The sequence below is a fragment of the Oncorhynchus tshawytscha genome, linkage group LG22 (genome assembly GCF_018296145.1).
Source record: "Oncorhynchus tshawytscha isolate Ot180627B linkage group LG22, Otsh_v2.0, whole genome shotgun sequence".
Taxonomy (NCBI): domain Eukaryota; kingdom Metazoa; phylum Chordata; class Actinopteri; order Salmoniformes; family Salmonidae; genus Oncorhynchus; species Oncorhynchus tshawytscha.
This window is the reverse complement of record NC_056450.1, coordinates 36,244,533-36,267,339: the sequence shown is the minus strand read 5'-3', so window position 1 is coordinate 36,267,339 and position 22,807 is coordinate 36,244,533. Positions and strand designations below refer to the sequence as shown.

Below are 22,807 nucleotides of genomic sequence, written 5' to 3'. Positions count from 1 at the left end.
GTTCTCAACTAGCCTACCTGGTTAAATAAAGGTGAAATAAATAAAAATTTAAAAAAATAAAGAGTGCATTCTAAATAGTACGTAGTACAATTAGTATACAGTATGTGATTTTTACTAAACAGTACATTCTAAATAGTATGTAGTACGATTAGTACACAGTATGTAATTTTTACTAAACAGTACGTTGTAAATAGTATGTAGCACGATTAGTACACAGTGTGTGTGTGTGTGTGTGTGTGTGTGTGTGTGTGTGTGTGTGTGTGTGTGTGTGTGTGTGTGTGTGTGTGTGTGTGCGTGCGTGTGTTTATATTAAGAGATTGTACCATACAGTTCAGTGAACTGTATGCCAGATCAAGTGAAATAGAGGACGAGTGACAGCGAGTGGGAAAGAAAACACAGATTTGATCCTGGTTTCAGTGTGTCACTGTGTGTTGAGCTGGGCTTGGGGACTTACTAGGGAGAAGGTCCCGTTATCTGCCTCGGTTTGTCAGCTCATTGAAGCTGAGTATGTGAGACTTTTTCCCACACTAGCGCTTAGCGGAGGTCACGCTAGATCCATCCACATCCATCCACTATCAAAGCCGGGCCACTTTACTCAACTGGAGAATTCTCCTCTGCTCTGAAACATACACTGGACCGAACTTTTCAATAAAACACACCCTCACTTTTTATACTGTCTGGACAAACTTAATAGAACTGTTGGTCTCATTCCAGGACTATTTCCATTGTTTAAAGGGAAAAAGGGATCTCTGTTTTTGGCAGTAGAAATAAGAACAATCCCTTTTCATTTTTTTGGAGGGGTGGGGTTTCAGACAATGGAGATTTGGGAGTGAGGATTGGGGAGAGGGGCTCCAGGCAGTCCTACTCCCCACCTGTATGTTTCCTGGATGGGAGGAACAGAGTAGTCCCAGTCCAGTCAGGAACAGAGTAGTCCCAGTCCAGTCAGGAACAGAGTAGTCCCAGTCCAGTCAGGAACAGAGTAGTCCCAGTCCAGTCAGGAAGAGAGTAGTCCCAGTCCAGTCAGGAACAGAGTAGTCCCAGTCCAGTCAGGAACAGAGTAGTCCCAGTCCAGTCAGGAACAGAGTAGTCCCAGTCCAGCCAGGAACAGAGTAGTCCCAGTCCAGCCAGGAACAGAGTAGTCCCAGTCCAGAGTAGTCCCAGTCCAGTCAGGAACAGTAGTCCCAGTCCAGTCAGGAACAGAGTAGTCCCAGTCCAGTCAGGAACAGAGTAGTCCCAGTCCAGTCAGGAACAGAGTAGTCCCAGTCCAGAGTAGTCCCAGTCCAGTCAGGAACAGAGTAGTCCCAGTCCAGAGTAGTCCTAGTCCAGTCAGGAACAGAGTAGTCCCAGTCCAGTCAGGAACAGAGTAGTCCCAGTCCAGAGTAGTCCCAGTCCAGTCAGGAACAGAGTAGTCCCAGTCCAGTCAGGAACAGAGTAGTCCCAGTCCAGTCAGGAAGAGAGTAGTCCCAGTCCAGTCAGGAACAGAGTAGTCCCAGTCCAGTCAGGAACAGAGTAGTCCCAGTCCAGAGTAGTCCCAGTCCAGTCAGGAACAGAGTAGTCCCAGTCCAGTCAGGAAGAGAGTAGTCCCAGTCCAGTCAGGAACAGAGTAGTCCCAGTCCAGTCAGGAACAGAGTAGTCCCAGTCCAGAGTAGTCCCAGTCCAGTCAGGAACAGAGTAGTCCCAGTCCAGAGTAGTCCCAGTCCAGTCAGGAACAGAGTAGTCCCAGTCCAGTCAGGAAGAGAGTAGTCCCAGTCCAGTCAGGAACAGAGTAGTCCCAGTCCAGTCAGGAACAGAGTAGTCCCAGTCCAGAGTAGTCCCAGTCCAGTCAGGAACAGAGTAGTCCCAGTCCAGTCAGGAAGAGAGAAGTCCCAGTCCAGTCAGGAACAGAGTAGTCCCAGTCCAGTCAGGAACAGAGTAGTCCCAGTCCAGTCAGGAACAGAGTAGTCCCAGTCCAGTCAGGAACAGAGTAGTCCCAGTCCGGTCAGGAACAGAGTAGTCCCAGTCCGGTCAGGAACAGAGTAGTCCCAGTCCGGTCAGGAACAGAGTAGTCCCAGTCCGGTCAGGAACAGAGTAGTCCCAGTCCAGTCAGGAACAGAGTAGTCCCAGTCCAGTCAGGAACAGAGTAGTCCCAGTCCAGTCAGGAACAGAGTAGTCCCAGTCCAGTCAGGAACAGAGTAGTCCCAGTCCAGAGTAGTCCCAGTCCAGTCAGGAACAGAGTAGTCCAAGTCCAGTCAGGAAGAGAGTAGTCCCAGTCCAGTCAGGAACAGAGTAGTCCCAGTCCAGTCAGGAACAGAGTAGTCCCAGTCCAGTCAGGAACAGAGTAGTCCCAGTCCAGTCAGGAACAGAGTAGTCCAAGTCCAGTCAGGAAGAGAGTAGTCCCAGTCCAGTCAGGAACAGAGTAGTCCCAGTCCAGTCAGGAACAGAGTAGTCCCAGTCCAGTCAGGAACAGAGTAGTCCCAGTCCAGTCAGGAACAGAGTAGTCCCAGTCCGGTCAGGGACAGAGTAGTCCCAGTCCAGTCAGGAACAGAGTAGTCCCAGTCCAGCCCTGCAACTATTACAAAGGCACCAGAGTGTTACATATAAAAACGCTGTACTCTCTGGATCACTGGGTATAATGTGTTGGAACTGGATCACTGGGTATAATGTGTTGGAACTGGATCACTGGGTATAATGTGTTGGAACTGGATCACTGGGTATGATGTGTTGGAACTGGATCACTGGGTATAATGTGTTGGAACTGGATCACTGGGTATAATGTGTTGGAACTGGATCACTGGGTATAATGTGTTGGAACTGGATCACTGGGTATAATGTGTTGGAACTGGATCACTGGGTATAATGTGTTGGAACTGGATCACTGGGTATAATGTGTTGGAACTGGATCACATACATTCTGGATGTACAGTACTTCTACTTCTAAATTGTAGACTCTCCTTGAGGACTTTTACTGGGTATGAGTGTACTTATGTCTCGGGGTAGTAAATGTCCAATCAGAGGTTGAGTTACTGACTGTTATTGACAGCAAAAGCCATCTTGAATGGCCTCAAATCCTCAGAGCTGATATCAGTTTTGTCTTGTGGATGTATGCGTGGTCCGTGGTGTGCATTTATCATGTACTCAAATGTGCTCCTGTATGAAACGCCTACCTTATGCAGATGAATACTCCAGGCACATGTTGAAATACATTGGGGCAGAGTCGTTTCACTGTTCATTGTCAGAGCTGTAGGAGAGTAACTTGGCAGAAGCTGCCTATACTCTGCAACGAGACTGGGGCTGAGGCTGTGTGTGGGTTGAAATGGCCTGACTGAAATGTGGTTCAGGCCCTCAGAAGCCATATCATTCACTGCAGTATATGAACACCCATGGAAATTCACTGTCTGAAATTGAAAAACGAAGGGTGTAATGAACACATCAGCAATTAGGGGTCTGTAAATGATTTTTCAAAACAAATATAAAAACGGCCTTCAGCAAAATTAGGCCTGTAATAGTGCTGAAACCATAATATAAAAATGAAGGGTGTCCTTAATAACCAGACATCAGCAATTAGCAGGGTCTGTAATAGTGCTTATTTTATCAAAACATAATATAAAAACGAAGGGTGTCCTTAATAACCAGACATCAGCAATTAGCAGGGTCTGTAATAGTGCTTATTTTATCAAACCATAATATAAAAATGAAGGGTGTCCTTAATAACCAGACATCAGCAATTAGCAGGGTCTGTAATAGTGCTTACTTTATCAAACCATAATATAAAAACGAAGGGTGTCCTTAATAACCAGACATCAGCAATTAGCAGGGTCTGTAATAGTGCTTATTTTATCAAACCATAATATAAAAACGAACACAATTAATCAGGATTTATTTGAACACACTTTGTGGGCAATGTGGCGTTAAGAGTCTGTATTTTTGTCGTAACTTTGCCATTCTCTCTTGTCTGTGAGACCTGCCACTGTCGCTGGCTGGATGTGTCTGTTTTGAAGGTACCCCATCCTGCCATTCAGATTCAGGAAACGTTCATGTCCTCAAAGAGGTCATTCATCTTGCAGCAGTCATAAAACATATAACATGCAACTTCAATTAGCACTGAGGTGTGACGTGAGAGGTGTCAAAGCCCTTGAGCCCAACAATGAGAGTTTCACAGCCCACCCCCACCAAACACAGCCCTTTGAAGCCCCGTCCCGCTGTTCAGATGTCATTACAACACACTACCCTCTGGATGTAGAAAATGACAAGGCACAAAAAGAGCACATAAAAGCTCCTTGTGGAATATCAAGAGACACTTTTTTTGCTGACTATTATAAAAATGGGAACATAAACAACTTTATATTCCACACAGACCATCCCCTGGCATGGTGCAGTGCTATATTAACACACTACACCTCTGTTAAGAGGGGAGGTGTTAGCGATAGGTGGAAACTCGGGATACTAGAAAACGAGGACTCTTGAGTCAGCCAATGTCAACCTGTACAAGTCTAGAACAGAACCGAGAGCAGGAGGAGAAGGAGGGAATGATGACATTTGACAACCCATTAGAGAACTGGCCACCCCTGCAGAGAAGCCAGCAGAACTACTCACCTCAGCTCCTGACAAATGTCTCGAGACAACAGCAGAACAGTCCACCCCAGACCCTGACCATAGCCTTGACATCACAGCAGAACAGTCCACCCCAGACCCTGACCATAGCCTTGACATCACAGCAGAACAGTCCACCCCAGACCCTGACCATAGCCTTGACATCACAGCAGAACAGTCCACCCCAGACCCTGACCATAGCCTTGACATCACAGCAGAACAGTCCACCCCAGACCCTGACCATAGCCTTGACATCACAGCAGAACAGTCCACCCCAGACCCTGACCATAGCCTTGACATCACAGCAGAACAGACAAATGAAGAACCCCAAACCACCCTGATAGCCCTCCTGACAACCCCCCCACACCCATTGAGAACATATGCAAGCCACAGATTGTTCTCCTTATGGACTCAAACGGGAAATATATATACAATAAAATGTACTTTTTCCCAAACACACAGTGTCTAAACTCTGGTGTCCAAACACCCAGCATGCCCTAGACCTTCTGTCTGAGGACCAACTAGGGTCACCCAGCCACATAATAATACACACAGGCACAAACAACCTGAGAACACAGCAGAAAAGGGTGGCCACAGCACTGAAGGGAGTGATTGAAAAAGCTTCTTCTACTTTCCCCAACGCACAAGTGGTTATCTCCACCCTGCTACCACGAAAAGACTTCCACCCTGCCACAATACAGCGGGAAAACAAAGGTATTTCCCGTGACTGTGCCTCAAAACCAAATGTTTTCCTGGCCCACCACTCCACCCTGGACTTGAACAGCCTTTACAACCAAGTCCACCGACACAACGCAGCAGTGCCCACCTTTGCCCAGACACTAAAGGACATCACCCTCAACCGCTGCCCCAGCACCTCAGTGTCAACAGACACTCCACCCAGACCAGTTGAGACACTCTCCCAGACCTGCGGGAGCCCCCCTACCGAGAGGACCTACATCCAGACCACAGCACCACCAGCCACATCCACACCCCCACCCCAACCAACCAATCACACCCCCCTCAACCATGCCCACACACCATTTAGAACACCTCAGATCAGACCTATGCCCCTCCTGCCCACCCCCGCAAAGAGGGCCTCAACATGGAAGTCACACATACGCCCAGGCCGTGAGCAGGCAAACAGGGCCAACCCCCACTCTTACACTAGCCCAAGTCGATGGCATGTACCAGAAGCTCAGCAGGCTCTGCTCACACTTACTGGCCTGAAGCCAAACCACACAACTAACTCATCCTGGAATATCCAAGGCCTGAGGTCATCTGCCTTTGGCTTAAAGAGCAGGAACCTGGACTTCATCAAAGAAATCAGAAATTCAGACTGTCACCCTACAAGAAACATAGTTTAGAGGAGATGGACCCATTGGTTTCCCTCTAGGTGACAGAGAGCTGGTAATCCCATCCACCAAACTACCAGGTGTGAAACAGGGAAGGGACTCAGGGGGTATGCTAATTTGGTATAGAGCAGACCTAACTCACACTATTAAATTAATCAAAACAGGGACATTTTTCATCTGGCTAGAAATTCAAAAGGAAATGATCTCAACAGAGAAAAATGTCCTCATGTGTGCTACCTATATCCCCCCACTAGAATCCCCATACTTTAATGAAGACAGCTTCTCCATCCTGGAGGGGGAAATCAATCATTTCCAGACCTAGGGACATGTACTAGTCTGTGGTGACCTAAATGCCAGAACTGGACAAGAATCTGACACCCTCAGCACACAGGGGGACAACCACCTGCCTGGAGGTGACAGCATTCCCTCCCCCATATGCCCCCCTAGACACAACTATGACAACATTACCAACAAAAACGGGTCACAACTCCTGCAGCTCCGTCACATGCTGGGTATGTACATAGTCAATGGTAGACTTCGAGGGGGCTCCTATAGTGGGTACATGGCAGTAGTACTGTAGACTACTTTATCACTGACCTCAACCCAGAGTCTCTCAGAACGTTCACAGTCAGCCCACTGACACCCCTATCAGACCACAGCAAAATCACAGTCTACTTGAACAGAGCAATACTCAATCATCAAAGCCAAAGGAACTGAATAATATCAATTAAAATGCTATAGATGGAAGGAAAGGAGTGTGGAAACCTACCAAAAAAGAATTAGGCAACAACTAATTCAGTCCCTTTTAGACAATTTCCTGGACAAAACTTTTCACTGTAATAGTGAAGGTGTAAACTTGGCAGTTTCTCATCTTCCCTATCAAATCAAAAAATGTCAACAATGACAGAAGATTTTATGAAGAATGCAAAAACCTAAGAAAGAATTTGAGAAACCTATCCAACCAAAAACATAGAGACCCAGACAACCTGAGCCTACGCCTTTTGTGGAAATGCTGTTTTGGCCTGATTGGGTCTTAGTGGAGCTTAGCACCAGACCTGCTGAGGGGGTTCAGATTGGAAAGCTTTGGGCCTGAGCTGTGGACAAATACACCAGTTGTACATCTGATCAACGGTCCACATGTTTCGCCATGCTGCATGGATTACTACACTATTGAAAAGATTATCATGCCGCTTTTGTTTTTAATAAGACCACATTATGAAGCCCTTACTACATAGACATATGTCTTTTACAGCTGCTATGTAAAATAGGGGTCCCTACCCACACATCTCTGTCAGAACAATAATATAAAGCCTGATATATAAGAGATCAGATCTCCTCTTAACAGATCTGCCTGACTTCTACAGCATTATATTGTAAATATGAGGTCATATGAGTATGAATGTAAAAGCCCATCTTTCAAGGTTATTGTTGGTTATAGTACTGTTTGTTCTTCTTTAGGCCATGTAATTGAGTTTGAAAACGCCTTTGGTAAGACATTAGTGTTGGTTCAGAGGCAAACTCACTATTGATGTGATTGTGATGAATTACCTGGATGTTCTAAAGGGAGAACAATGTTGGCCGTTTGGGATTTGATATGATTCATTGCATAAAGGGAACAAATCATACTCATGTTATTAGATTTGTGAAAGTATAGTGAACACAATTCCAAATGCAACATGTAAAGTGTAGGTCCCATGTTTCATGAGCTGAAATAAAAGATCCCAGAAATGTTCCTCACGCACAAAAAGCTTATTTCGCTCAAATATTGTGCACAAAACATTGCTGTTAGTGAGCATTACACATGTGCCAAGATAATAAATCTACCAAACAGGTGTGGCATATCAATAAACTGATTAAACAATATTATCATTACACAGGTGCACCTTGTGCTGGGGGAAACAAAAGGCCACTCTAAAATATGCAATTTTGTCACACAGCACAATGCTACAGATGTCTCAAGTTGAGGGAGCGTGTAATTGGCATGCTGACTGCAGGAATGTCCACCAGAGCTGTTGCCAGATAATTGAATGTTAATTTCTCTACCATAAGCCGCCCCCAACGTCGTTTTAGAGAATTTGTCAGTACGTCCAACCGGTCTCAAAACCGCAGACCATGCGTTAACACGGCAGCTCAGCACCTCCACATTCGGATTCATCACCTGCGGGATCATCTGAGACCCCTCTGAAACTGTGGGTTTGCACAACTGAAGAATTTCTGCACAAACTGTCTGAAACCGTCTCAGGAAAGCTCATCCGGGTGCTCGTTGTCCTCACCAGGGTCTTGACCTGACTGCAGTTTGGCGTCGTAACCGACTTCAGTGGGCAAATGCTCACCTTCGATGGCTGCTGGAGAAATTTGCCCTTCACGGATTCATGTATGGCGTCGTATGCAACGAGCGGTTTGCTAATGTCAAAGTTGGGACTTTCCAGCAACTTCACACAGTCATTGAAGAGGATTGGGACAACATCTTTTACATTGTTGCATGTTGCGTATATATTTTTGTTCAGTGTAGTTTCATTTGTATTTGGTAAAAGGGCCCGTGGCAGTGGAAGTGTTTTGGGGCGATGGGATGGAAGCAGCCAGAGGAAGGCTACAGAGAGTGGGGGATGGAAGGTGAAGCAGCCAGAGGAAGGCTACAGAGAGTGGGGGATGGAAGCAGCTAGAGGAAGGCTACAGAGAGTGGGGGATGGAAGCAGCCAGAGGAAGGCTACAGAGAGTGGGGGATGGAAGGTGAAGCAGCCAGAGGAAGGCTACAGAGAGTGGGGGATGGAAGGTGAAGCAGCCAGAGGAAGGCTACAGAGAGGGATGGGGGATGGAAGCAGCCAGAGGAAGGCTACAGAGAGTGGGGGATGGATGGTGAAGCAGCCAGAGGAAGGCTACAGAGAGTGGGGGATGGAAGCAGCCAGAGGAAGGCTACAGAGAGTGGGGGATGGAAGCAGCCAGAGGAAGGCTACAGAGAGTGGGGGATGGAAGCAGCCAGAGGAAGGCTACAGAGAGTGGGGGGATGGAAGGTGAAGCAGCCAGAGGAAGGCTACAGAGAGTGGGGGATGGAAGCAGCCAGAGGAAGGCTACAGAGAGTGGGGGATGGAAGCAGCCAGAGGAAGGCTATGGAAGCAGCCAGAGTGGGGGTGGGGGATGGAAGCAGCCAGAGGAAGGCTACAGAGAGTGGGGGATGGAAGCAGCCAGAGGAAGCCAGAGAGTGGGGGATGGAAGCAGCCAGAGTGGGGGATGGAAGCAGCCAGAGGAAGGCTACAGAGAGTGCCAGGGGATGGAAGCAGCCAGAGGAAGGCTACAGAGAGTGGGGGATGGATGGAAGCAGCCAGAGGAAGGCTACAGAGAGTGGGGGATGGAAGCAGCCAGAGGAAGGCTACAGAGAGTGGGGGATGGAAGCAGCCAGAGGAAGGCTACAGAGAGTGGGGGATGGTTGTTATGTTACCATATATGTGTTTAGATGTGAAAGGCACACTGGGTCACCTATTTCTAGAGTGGGATCCTCATGAATGATTCCATATTCTACTCTATTAACACTTTAGGGGACATTAGTAAATTGATCCTACAGTACGCAGACTGACGAACACACACACACACACACACACACACACACACACCATCATTCACATGCTCAATGTACTATATGTTTACAGAATTAGACACATGCCATCAACAGACAGTAATTCACATATGATTCCAGCTGTAGCGTTTATGTCTATGCCTTGCTAAATATTCCTCTCCCTCTGGACCTTCTTATTCAGGCAGGAACACTGGACTCCAAGGCCCAGTCGGAGATCTCGTCACAAGGCGGAGGTAATGGACACAGGGGCACCCCTCATGGCGTCAAAGTGACTGGAGACAGGAGGGGAGGTGGGGGAGGAGGCGGCAGTGTGGGATACCAGTACCCTTACACCACCCTCTGTAAACCTCCTCCAGACACCAACATGGTGGACTGGGCCAGTAAGAACCTGAACCTTCACACGCAGGGCCTGTTCCGCCGCCGCGTCTCCATCGCCAACATGCTCTCCTGGAACAGAGGCTCCATCAAGAAGCCCATGCTGATCACCAGCGACCGCACCGTCAAGAAGGAGGCCTGTGAGATGTTCAAGCTGATTCAGGGCTACATGGGGGACCGTCCGGCCCGGCTGGAGCGCCGTCACACCGCCCTGCTGGTGGTCACTAAGTGCTGGGGAATGCAGGCCCTGAGGGATGAGCTGTACGTCCAGCTGGTCAGACAGACCACTGACAACCTGAGCCTGAGGAGCCTGGAGGCTGGCTGGGAATTCATGGCCATCAGCTTGTCCTTCTTCTCCCCCTCGCCCAAGTTCAGAAGCTACCTTGAGGGGTACATCCAGACACACCTGGAGCCCTCCAACGACAAGAAGAGTGAGTGGCAAAACTGCTTCTATTGATAAAAATGTTTGTACTATTTATATACAGTACATCTATGGATTATGGGTTGGTGAATGTTGTTTTCCTGTAGCTGGTGGTTTCGAAATATGATTTATTTGTTTGATTAGACTTGGGTGCATCCAGAGGTGTGTTTATGTATCCGGTATTCCCGTGAGTTTAAAAGCAGACAGTTGATATTGGTTTTCCAGCTATTATTATCTGGGATTCGGGCCAGATCAAACAGGATGCAGCACTGGAAAAGTGAGACCAAAAAAAAATGGAGTGGGAGCAGGGTCAAAGTTGAGAGAGCCCAGCACAAAACACCATCATCTGTTTTTCAGACCTAGACACTGGGGAGAGCGTTATTGCGACAAATCTTTAATCAAAAGAACATTTTGTCTTTCCGTTCTCCTCACCACTTCATTTACAGTCATGCAGCACATTATGGAACAACAGGACATGAAGACCAAGAAGAATTCAAAGTCCCGGAAGAAGAGGAAGCAGAACAACGAGGAAGAAGAAGAGGGTGAGTTTCACAACAGTAACACTTGTTCACTCACAGAAGGAAAAAGAGGGAGGAATAACAGTTTAATTACATATATTTGGGTGAAAAACATATACAAAAATATGTAGAATGTGTTCCTAGAGGATAGCAGTTACAAGTATTAATTAAAACACTTCCAAAGTAGTCCTCACAGTGTCCCCATCTTACAGCCGGCAGGCAGACATTCACAGAAAATATGAACCTATGATCACACTTTATGTGGATAGTCCGGATTTTCCATTAGTAGATGCTCCACATATAGTTTGTTGGTAGTCATGCCATCTGTTGATAAGCAACTGGTTGCTAAGGTTACGGTTAGGTTTGAATAAGAGTTGGAGTAAAAGTTTAGATTAAGTGTTAGGGTTAAGTTTATAGTTAGGATAAGGGTTAAGGTCAGGGTTAGCGCTAAGGTTACTTAGTTATTTGAAATGTTACTGATAGTCTGTACCAACGTATGTTTCTTTCTATATGAGATTGACAATTGAAAGTATTGCACACATTTACATCAGTACTAGACTCTTTAAATGAGATTAGCAGAACCACACAAAGGAGCCTTGAGGAACAAAAGCTGGGGTAACGTGTTTCCCTCTGTGCTTTATCTCTGTTGCCCAGCTGGGCAGGCTGGCACACACACACTGCCAGGCAGGGATTAGCAGGCAGATAGCCATGTTATAGGAGTGATCATCCCTGACCCAGTCTCCTCCTAACCCTCTGGCCTGAAGAGCATTAGTAATGCTGTCCAGGCCATGGCTGAGGGGACCTCTCTGTAGAGTGAGAGGAGACACCACCTTCATATAATCAATAAGAGACACCACTACCTAGACTCAATAAGAGACACCACCTACCTGGACTCAATAAGAGACACCACTACCTGGACTAAATAAGAGACACCACTAACTGGACTCAATAAGAGACACCACTACCTGGACTCAATAAGAGACACCACTACCTGGACTCAATAAGAGACACCACTACCTGGACTCAATAAAAGACACCACTACCTGGACTCAATAAGAGACACCACCTTGCTAGACTCAATAACAAACACCACCTTGCTAGACTCAATAAGAGACACCAAAACGTAGACTCACTAAGAGACACCACCTTGCTAGGCTCAATAAGAGACACCACTACGTAGACTCAATAGGAGACACCACCATCCTCACATACTGTACGTATAGCAGAACCCCAAAACATCTTTGTCACATGCATAGTAAACAACAGCTGTGGACTAACAGTGAAATGTTTACTTGGGGGCCCTTCTCAACAGCAGAGAGAAAGAAAATAGAGAAAACATAGAAAAGTAAAACAAGTAATAATAAATACACAATGAGTCATGATAACTTGGCTTTATACACGGGGTACCAGTACTGAGTTGATATGCAGGGGTACCAGTACTGAGTTGATATGCAGGGGTACCAGTACTGAGTTGATATGCAGGGGTACCAGTACTGAGTTGATATGCAGGGGTACCAGGTCATTGAGGTAGATACAGTAGGTACATATAAACAGAAAGAGGGGCCCCAGTGTTGAGGGGCCCCAGTGTTGAGGGTCAGTGTGGCAGATGTGATGTTGCCTACCCTTACTACCTGTGGGCGTCCCGTCAGGATGTCCAGGATCCAGTTGCAGATGGAGGTGTTTAGTCCCAGGGTCCTGAGCTTGGAGGACACTATGGTGTTGAACACTGAGCTGTAATCAATGAACAGCATTCTCACATAGGTGTTCCTATTGTCCAGGTGGGAAAGGGCAGTGTGGAGTGCAATAGAGATTGTGTCATCTGTGGATCAGTTGGGGCAGTATGCAAATTAGAGTGGGCCCAGGGTTTCTGGGATGATGGTGTGGATGTGAGCCTTTCAAAGCATTCCACGGCTATACATAAAGCAGTAGCTGTTTGTTATAAAGTAGCTGTTAGGTAAGTGAGTGTATTTCCTACCTCAAACCACTGCTACTTTCTGTAATGGTTCTACACCTAGAGTCTCTCTCAGGATGGTCAGTGACAAACTCTCACACCAGCTCTCTCTGTGTCTCGTACAGTGGTGGAAAAAGTACCCAGTTGTCTTACTTGAGTAAAAGTACAGATACCTTAATAGAAAATGACTCAAGTAAAGGTAAAAGTCACCCAGTAAAATACTACCTGAGTAAAAGTCTAAAAGTATTTGCTTTTAAATATATATTAAGTATTAAATGTAAATATAATTTCTAAAAATATACTTAAAGTAACAAAAGTAAATGTAAAAGTATGAATAATTGAACATTTCTTATATTAATCCAACGAGACAGCCTAATTTTCTTGTTTTTTAAATGTACAGCTAGCCAGGGGCACGTTCCAACACTAAGATATAATTTACAAATGAAGCATGTGCTTAGTGAGTCCACCAGATCAGAGGCAGTAGGGATGACCAGGGATGTTCTCTGTTTAGTGAGTCCACCAGATCAGAGGCAGTAGGGATGACCAGGGATGTTCTCTGTTTAGTGAGTCCACCAGATCAGAGGCAGTAGAGATGACCAGGGATGTTCTCTGTTTAGTGAGTCCACCAGATCAGAGGCAGTAGAGATGACCAGGGATGTTCTCTGTTTAGTGAGTCCACCAGATCAGAGGCAGTAGGGACCATTTTCCTGTCCTACTAAGCATTCAAAATGTAACACATACTTTTTGGACAAATTCAGTGCATATAGTTGATTTTATTAAACACATAGGCTGTGTCTATATATGGAAAAATACACGTTTAAAAAGGTTGACCAATCTATTGGTTGAAAGAAAAGAACACTCTTGGTCGACCAATTTTTATTTTATTTTTTAGTCGGGGACAGCCCTTGTGTGTTCATTTGAACAATCAGATGGCTCCTCACAGCTGTGTCCCAGCATCTTTGCTGGTCTCATGATGCTGCATTCTGCCCTGAGGCCAAACACACTGCGTCTACCACACCAAGACCAAGACCCAGACTGACACCACATCACATCGCACAGTCATCCGCAGCCCTGCTTACCAGCTGTACCAGTACTGTGACAGAGAGAGTCCCAGGCCCAGCTCCAGGATGACGTGCTTGGGGGGGGGTTTCAAGCACTAACACAGACCAGCAGACAGGATGCTCCCCACTAGTACGTGTGTCTGAAATACAGCCGTAGCTGCAGTAGGCCTACACATAACCTATGCCTACCAACACTCACAGACCAGCAGACAGGATGCTCCCCACTAGTACGTGTGTCTGAAATACAGCCGTAGCTGCAGTAGGCCTACACATAACCTATGCCTACCAACACTCACAGACCAGCAGACAGGATGCTCCCCACTAGTACGTGTGTCTGAAATACAGCCGTAGCTGCAGTAGGCCTACACATAACCTATGCCTACCAACACTCACAGACCAGCAGACAGGATGCTCCCTACTAGTACGTGTGTCTGAAATACAGCCGTAGCTGCAGTAGGCCTACACATAACCTATGCCTACCAACACTCACAGACCAGCAGACAGGATGCTCCCCACTAGTACGTGTGTCTGAAATACAGCCGTAGCTGCAGTAGGCCTACCTACATAACCTATGCCTACCAACACTCACAGACCAGCAGACAGGATGCTCCCCACTAGGACGTGTGTCTGAAATACAGCCGTAGCTGCAGTAGGCCTACACATAACCTATGCCTACCAACACTCACAGACCAGCAGGCAGGATGCTCCCCACTAGGATGTGTGTCTGAAATACAGCCGTAGCTGCAGTAGGCCTACACATAACCTATGCCTACCAACACTCACAGACCAGCAGACAGGATGCTCCCCACTAGGACGTGTGTCTGAAATACAGCCGTAGCTGCAGTAGGCCTACACATAACCTATGCCTACCAACACTCACAGACCAGCAGACAGGATGCTCCCCACTAGTACGTGTGTCTGAAATACAGCCGTAGCTGCAGTAGGCCTACACATAACCTATGCCTACCAACACTCACAGACCAGCAGACAGGATGCTCCCCACTAGGACGTGTGTCTGAAATACAGCCGTAGCTGCAGTAGGCCTACACATAACCTATGCCTACCAACACTCACAGACCAGCAGACAGGATGAGCCCCACTAGCTTGTCAACAAATCTTATTCAACTTTAATCATTATAACTATAGACAACATTTCTGTTAAATTTGTGTGCTACCAGCTGTACTAGTAATGTGACAGAGTCCACTCACTGTGCTACCAGCTGTACTAGTACTGTGACAGAGTCCAATCACTGTGCTGCAACTACCAGCTGTACTAGTACTGTGACAGAGTCCACTCACTGTGCTACCAGCTGTACTAGTACTGTGACAGAGTCCACTCACTGTGCTGCAACTACCAGCTGTACTAGTACTGTGACAGAGTCCACTCACTGTGCTGCAACTACCAGCTGTACTAGTACTGTGACAGAGTCCACTCACTGTGCTGCAACTACCAGCTGTACTAGTACTGTGACAGAGTCCACTCACTGTGCTGCAACTACCAGCTGTACTAGTACTGTGACAGAGTCCACTCACTGTGCTACCAGCTGTACTAGTAATGTGACAGAGTCCACTCACTGTGCTACCAGCTGTACTAGTACTGTGACAGAGTCCACTCACTGTGCTGCAACTACCAGCTGTACTAGTACTGTGACAGAGTCCACTCATTGTGCTACCAGCTGTACTAGTAATGTGACAGAGTCCACTCATTGTGCTACCAGCTGTACTAGTACTGTGACAGAGTCCAATCACTGTGCTGCAACTACCAGCTGTACTAGTACTGTGACAGAGTCCACTCATTGTGCTACCAGCTGTACTAGTAATGTGACAGAGTCCACTCATTGTGCTACCAGCTGTACTAGTACTGTGACAGAGTCCACTCACTGTGCTACCAGCTGTACTAGTACTGTGACAGAGTCCACTCACTGTGCTACCAGCTGTACTAGTACTGTGACAGAGTCCACTCATTGTGCTACATAATTTAAGAGACTATAGATAATGGGAGAGTTGTGGTTGGGATGGTTGTTGACTGACTCTCCTCCCCTTACTGTAGTAGAAAACAGTTAGTCACACTGTACTCCACATCCACTCTGGAGTGTTGTCACTGAGGACATGAGGAACTACTGTCTGTGTGAGAGTGTTGTCACTGAGGACATGAGGAACTACTGTCTGTGTGAGAGTGTTGTCACTGAGGACATGAGGAACTACTGTCTGTGTGAGAGTGTTGTCCCTGAGGACATGAGGAACTACTGTCTGTGTGAGAGTGTTGTCACTGAGGACATGAGGAACTACTGTCTGTGTGAGAGTGTTGTCACTGAGGACATGAGGAACTACTGTCTGTGTGAGAGTGTTGTCACTGAGGACATGAGGAACTACTGTCTGTGTGAGAGTGTTGTCACTGAGGACATGAGGAACTACTGTCTGTGTGAGAGTGTTGTCACTGAGGACATGAGGAACTATTGTCTGTGTGAGAGTGTTTTCACGGGTAAGGATAAAGGGGAGGAGGGATTGGATGGGGATGGTCGTTGGAATGTTTTGAAGGGAGGGAGGTGGCATCTTTGTGAGCTTCACCAGCTGCCTCTCTGGGCCCAGGCTGCTGAGTGGGTATTGTTCTGGGCGCCAGTTTGGGGCCTCGGATCCAGCTCTTCATCAAAAGAGGAGAAAGAGGGCGTAGGGGGTTTGTTTGGGTAGTGTCCGATCTCTCTGGGGCACGTTTAAGAACGTGTGGCTGACAATGGGGCCGGACCATGGGCCTCAGACAGGCTGGGAAGACCTGGGCAGCCAGGCATTGTGGTGGCAGCAGTGGGTGTCCTGGAAATGAAACAGTGGGCCAAGCCCAGTTAAGCCCCCTGTACAAGGGGAGCGTGGGCCAGAGGAGTGGAGTGGCTGGGGCCTCTTCTCCTCTCTGTGGAAGATTAAAAGTTGGCCGTTACACCACCAACTATTTGTATGCAAATACTCTCTGTTTCCTCTGTATCTTTTCTCTGGCCCTGGCTGTCCCTGTTTAGCGTGGGATCGCTGGATCCCATTGGACACTCAGCTGAGGCTTAGGCCACAGACACAAACAGGCTGCAAGTGGAGAGTAATGAAGAGACTGTTGATCTCATATGTCACGTGCTTTATAGATGCCCCCCATCCCCCACATCAACTCCCTAGTTCTCTGTCTGTTTTTTTATGCATACAAACACATTTACAGCCATGGTAACAGACTCATACACACACATCCATGTAGCCCGTCCCGTCCTCTCTCTGTCTTCTTGTGGTATCATATAGGGATTTACGACCCCCAGGCAGTGGAAACTCAACACAGGATTCTCTCTATCTCTCAAAGCCTTAATAACAGTCTCAGAGGTCTTAACCGTGGTGCTCAGTGGTACAAGCCAGCGCTCTACCCTGCCTGGGCTATGTGCCTCATCTGGGCTATGTGTAACATCATCTGACACATAAGAGGGGAAATCAGTCCACCGCTCCCACATGCTTGAAGGAGAGAGAGAGAGAGAGACAGAGAGAGAGAGAGAGAGAGAGAGAGAATGCTCAGGAAGGAGAGAGAGAGAGAGAGAGAGAGGAATGCTCAGGAAGGAGAGAGAGAGAGAATGTTCAGGAAGGAGAGAGAGAGAGAGAGAGAGAGAGGAATGCTCAGGAAGGAGAGAGAGAGAGAGAGAGAGAGAGAGAGAGAGAGGAATGCTCAGGAAGGAGAGAGAGAGAGGAATGCTCAGGAAGGAGAGAGAGAGAGGAATGTTCAGGAAGGAGAGAGAGAGAGGAATGTTCAGGAAGGAGAGAGAGAGAGGAATGTTCAGGAAGGAGAGAGAGAGAGAGAGAATGCTCAGGAAGGAGAGAGAGAGGAATGTTCAGGAAGGAGAGAGAGAGAGGAATGCTCAGGAAGGAGAGAGAGAGAGAGGAATGCTCAGGAAGGAGGAGAGAGAGAGAGAGAGGAATGCTCAGGAAGGAGGAGAGAGAGAAAGAGAGAGTGAGAGCAAGAGGGGGAATGCTCAGGAAGGAGGAGAAAAGGGAAAGATGAGGAGAGCGGGAGAGAATAACAGTACAGAAACCATTAGAGATGAGGAAAATAAATGAAGGACTGTGGGGCAGAGGAGTGAATAAAAGAGGATAAGAGAAGACGAGGGATGTGAAGACAATAAGGTCTAGAAAAAAGGAAGGAGCAGATCTTGGAGCAGGTGTTCCCAGCAGCAGTCCTGAGCCAGAGCGATGTGTGTGTCCTACAGTCCTCAGCAGCACAGAGATCAGAGAGCAGAGACAAGGGCTTGTGAAACCACTGCCCTGCCTCTTAAATATGTGTTTTTACAGCCAAATAAAAGAGGACTTCTGCCTAAAACAACTCCTATAAAACTCTCTTTTCTCCTTCTCAGTTACAAAGTCCTCCATCCACTATGTTGACAACACTGTAACAACACTGGTCAGAAGAGGAGGAGAAGTTAAAGTGTTTGTTCTGGACTGAGGTCATCAGGCTGTGTGACTGGTCACCTCTCTGACTATCCCTGCTGAGGCCTGCTTGGCCATGTGCCCTCACAGCTGTGCTCGGAGGTGAATGACCCAGTAGTATTATCCAGTCTGGTGTCTGGTCCTCTGAGCCGATACAGTGCTACAGTAACACTAGGGCATGGGCGGGCTGATGAACGACAGCCCTGTATCATAGTGTTCCATTTTATCTACCTGGCCTGGTCTCTGGGACCTGCACAACAAGTACCCCCTCCTTTCCTCTTCCCCCTGAGGACCTTACTTTGATATGTCAGCACCCCTCCTCTCTCTTTGTTGTTTCATGAAGGAGCAAAGTTGTCCTGTGATTTAATTACTTTTCCTCATAATTGAAATCCATCTCATTCCCATTTTGGATGAGGAGAAAGAACAAAGTTAAATCCCCCCTCCAGAAATCAACACCATGTCAGCTATGTGTGTGATTCATTTGACTTACGATAGGAGACAATACTCGCAAAACCTTTTTAAAGCCTCAGGTTCCCGTGGTCTCTCAAAACTCTACTCAGCTAACCCTCTGCCAAACCTCATGCTGCTGTTTTGTTGCTGAGGACAGGCTGTGAACGACTTTCACCTGTTTGCCATAAATCTGTGTCATGTAGTTTCAGCACCAGGGTCTGCAGCCAAGATGAACTCTGGTTCTCACAGAGTAAGGACAACAGGAAAAAAAAAATGTGTTGGCCGGCCAATACCTCAGTCGCTCATTCTACACTCTTGGAAAGGATTCTACATGGAACCCAAAAGGATTCTACCTGGAACCCAAAAGGATTCTACATGGAACCCAAAAGGATTCTACATGAAACCCAAAAGGGTTCTACCTGGAACCAAAAAGGGTTCTACCGGGAATCCAAAAGGATTCTACATGGAACCCAAAAGGATTCTACCTGGAACCCAAAATGATTCTACATGGAACCCAAAAGGATTCTACATGGAACCCAAAAGGATTCTACATGAAACCCAAAAGGGTTCTACCGGGAATCCAAAAGGATTCTACATGGAACCCAAAAGGGTTCTACCTGGAACCAAAAAGGGTTGTGATATACAGTAGTAGGACTGGCAGTTAAAGTAGAAGCAGTTGAAGCACAATTAAAAATGCAGATTCAATAATGATAGTAGTAATAGTGCTTTAATAACAGTAGCAGTACTATCTGTTATAGTAATACTTGGTGTTGGATTTCTTGGTGGCTTTAACCTTGAGGTCCAGCTGCTCCCTGCAGCTCGATAATACAGTAATAATACACCATGGTGACTGTGCAGGATTCTCCTGGAATGTGCAGAGCTGATATCCAAAATGCCCTGCGGTGAACAGATTTGGTTTTGATGATTCATTGGTAACATGTTCTGTCGGTGGGGTTTATGACCCCCGGGTATTACTCCAAACTCCTGTGGAACTGACACTGAGGACTTTCACATGCAGATAGAAAATGGTAACGAATTGTATTACTGCCTCAGGATTGGTCAGTAATGGTGTCTGTCATCTCCCCTCTCTCCAGGCCTGCCAATCAGCACTTATGCCAAGTACTGCTACCGCAAGCTGCAGAAGGTCGCCGTCACTGGGGGCAAAAAGGTAAGGTCATCCTAAAACACCATTAAAATGGCCAGGGAGGGATGTCATACAAAGACAGAGGGGGGTAGCTCCATCACTCACTGCTCCATCACTCACTGCTCTATCACTCACTGCTCCATCTCTCACTGCTCCATCTCTCACTGCTCCATCTCTCGCTGCTCCATCACTCACTGCTCCATCTCTCACTGCTCCATCTCTCACTGCTCCATCTCTCACTGCTCCATCTCTCGCTGCTCCATCACTCACTGCTCCATCTCTCACTGCTCCATCGCTCACTGCTCCATCTCTCACTGCTCCATCTCTCACTGCTCCATCACTCACTGCTCCATCACTCACTGCTCCATCACTCCATCACTCTATCACTCACTGCTCACTGTTGGACTGAATTGAGATTTCATTTCCAGACCTTCTGCTGCAGTTTATATATTCTAATTATCTAAATGATCTAGGAACTCCAACTCTCCCAGCAGACAAAGAGAAGTGGAATGTTTCTATTGTTCTAGTGAGTTAGTGTTGCCCCTGAGGTTAGCATCGGCTATGAAGCGAGGCATTCTGGGAGCTCGCACATGTGTTAGCAATCATCACACTGAGCCGTTAGGAGTCCTCAGCAAAATAGGCACTAATCTGTAAACCAAAACTAAGACGGGGGCGTTACAACCCTTTAGACCCCCTACGTCACCCGCTCTCTCCCAAATCCCCACTGGACACGTGGATCTTAAGAGAGGGTTCAAGTCTGAGCTTGTGCCTACCAAACCACCCCTCCATCAGTCAGCCAGTAGAGCAGCCATCTCCCAACCTCCACCCTGTCCTCTGTTGTGTCCCACCCTGTAATCAGCCCGCCCACTGCAGCCTTACTGCAGCCCGCCCACAGCCCGCCCACTGCAGCCCGCCCACTGCAGCCTGCCCACAGCCCGCCCACTGCAGCCTTATGCAGGGGTACCAGTACTGAGTTGATATGCAGGGGTACCAGTACTGAGTTGATATGCAGGGGTACCAGTACTGAGTTGATATGCAGGGGTACCAGTACTGAGTTGATATGCAGGGGTACCAGTACTGAGTTGATATGCAGGGGTACCAGTACTGAGTTGATATGCAGGGGTACCAGTACTGAGTTGATATGCAGGGGTACCAGTACTGAGTTGATATGCAGGGGTACCAGTACTGAGTTGATATGCAGGGGTACCAGTACTGAGTTGATATGCAGGGGTACCAGTACTGAGTTGATATGCAGGGGTACCAGTACTGAGTGGATGTGCAGGGGTACCAGTACTGAGTTGATGTGCAGGGGTACCAGTACTGAGTTGATGTGCAGGGGTACCAGTACTGAGTTGATGTGCAGGGGTACCAGTACTGAGTTGATATGCAGGGGTACCAGTACTGAGTTGATATGCAGGGGTACCAGTACTGAGTTGATATGCAGGGGTACCAGTACTGAGTTGATATGCAGGGGTACCAGTACTGAGTTGATATGCAGGGGTACCAGTACTGAGTTGATATGCAGGGGTACCAGTACTGAGTGGATATCCTGGGGTACCAGTACTGAGTTGATGTGCAGGGGTACCAGTACTGAGTTGATGTGCAGGGGTACCAGTACTGAGTTGATGTGCAGGAGTACCAGTACTGAGTTGATATGCAGGGGTACCAGTACTGAGTTGATATGCAGGGGTACCAGTACTGAGTTGATATGCAGGGGTACCAGTACTGAGTTGATATGCAGCGGTACCAGTACTGAGTTGATATGCATGGGTACCAGTACTGAGTTGATATGCAGGGGTACCAGTACTGAGTTGATATGCAGGGGTACCAGTACTGAGTTGATATGCAGGGGTACCAGTACTGAGTTGATATGCAGGGGTACCAGTACTGAGTTGATATGCAGGGGTACCAGTACTGAGTTGATATGCAGGGGTACCAGTACTGAGTTGATATGCAGGGGTACCAGTACTGAGTTGATATGCAGGGGTACCAGTACTGAGTTGATATGCAGGGGTACCAGTACTGAGTTGATATGCAGGGGTACCAGTACTGAGTTGATATGCAGGGGTACCAGTACTGAGTTGATATGCAGGGGTACCAGTACTGAGTTGATATGCAGGGGTACCAGTACTGAGTTGATATGCAGGGGTACCAGTACTGAGTTGATATGCAGGGGTACCAGTACTGAGTTGATATGCAGGGGTACGAGGTCATTGAGGTAGATACAGTAGGTACATATAAACAGGAATAAAGTGATAGATAATAAACAGTAGCAGCAGTGTATGTAATGAGTCAAAAGAGTTAGTGCAAAAAGGATCCATGCAGAAAGTTAAATAGTTAACCAACTAGCTACCCAGACTAACTATTTAGCAGTCTCCTGGCTTGGGGGCTGTTCAGGGTCCTGTTGGTTCCAGACTTGCTGCTTCGGTACCACTTGCTGTGCGGTAGCAGAGAGAACAGTCTATGACTTGGGTGGCTGGAGTCTGAACATTTGTAAGGCCTTCATCTAACACCATCTGCTATAGAGGTCCTGGATGGCAGGAAGCTTGGCCCCAGTGATGTAACGGGCCCGTATGCACTACCCTCTGTAGCGCCTTGCGGTCGGATGCCAAGCAGTTCCCATACCACACCATGATGCATCCAGTCAAGATGTTCTCAATGGTGCAGCTGTAGAACTTTGAGGATCTGAGGGTCCATCCAAAATATTTTCAGCCTCCTGAGGTGGAAGAGGCGTTGTCGTGCCTTATTCACAACTGTGTTGGTGTGTTTGGAACATCATAGATCCTTAGTGATCTGGACACAGAGGTACTTGAAGCTCTCGACTCGCTCCACTACAGCCCTGTGGATGTGGGTGTGCCCAGCCCTCCGTTTCCTGAAGTCCACGATCAGCTCCTTGGTCTTGCTGATGTTGAGGGAGAGGTTGTTGTCCTGGCACCACACTGCCAGGTCTCTGGCCTC

The 22,807-nt window shown here is 47.4% G+C and overlaps 1 protein-coding gene across 4 annotated transcripts in view; it reads left to right on the top strand.

The window, feature by feature from the left end:
* The window catches only part of LOC112235750 (rho GTPase-activating protein 39), a 165,126-nt gene that overhangs the window by 127,796 nt on the left and 14,523 nt on the right, over window positions 1-22,807 (top strand). For all 4 annotated transcript variants that reach the window (XM_042304142.1, XM_042304145.1, XM_042304144.1 and 1 more), the window contains 3 exons: window positions 9,674-10,298; window positions 10,735-10,830; window positions 19,800-19,873. In XM_042304142.1, the coding sequence (XP_042160076.1) occupies window positions 9,674-10,298; window positions 10,735-10,830; window positions 19,800-19,873 (795 nt within the window). The remainder of the gene's footprint in view (window positions 1-9,673; window positions 10,299-10,734; window positions 10,831-19,799; window positions 19,874-22,807) is intronic.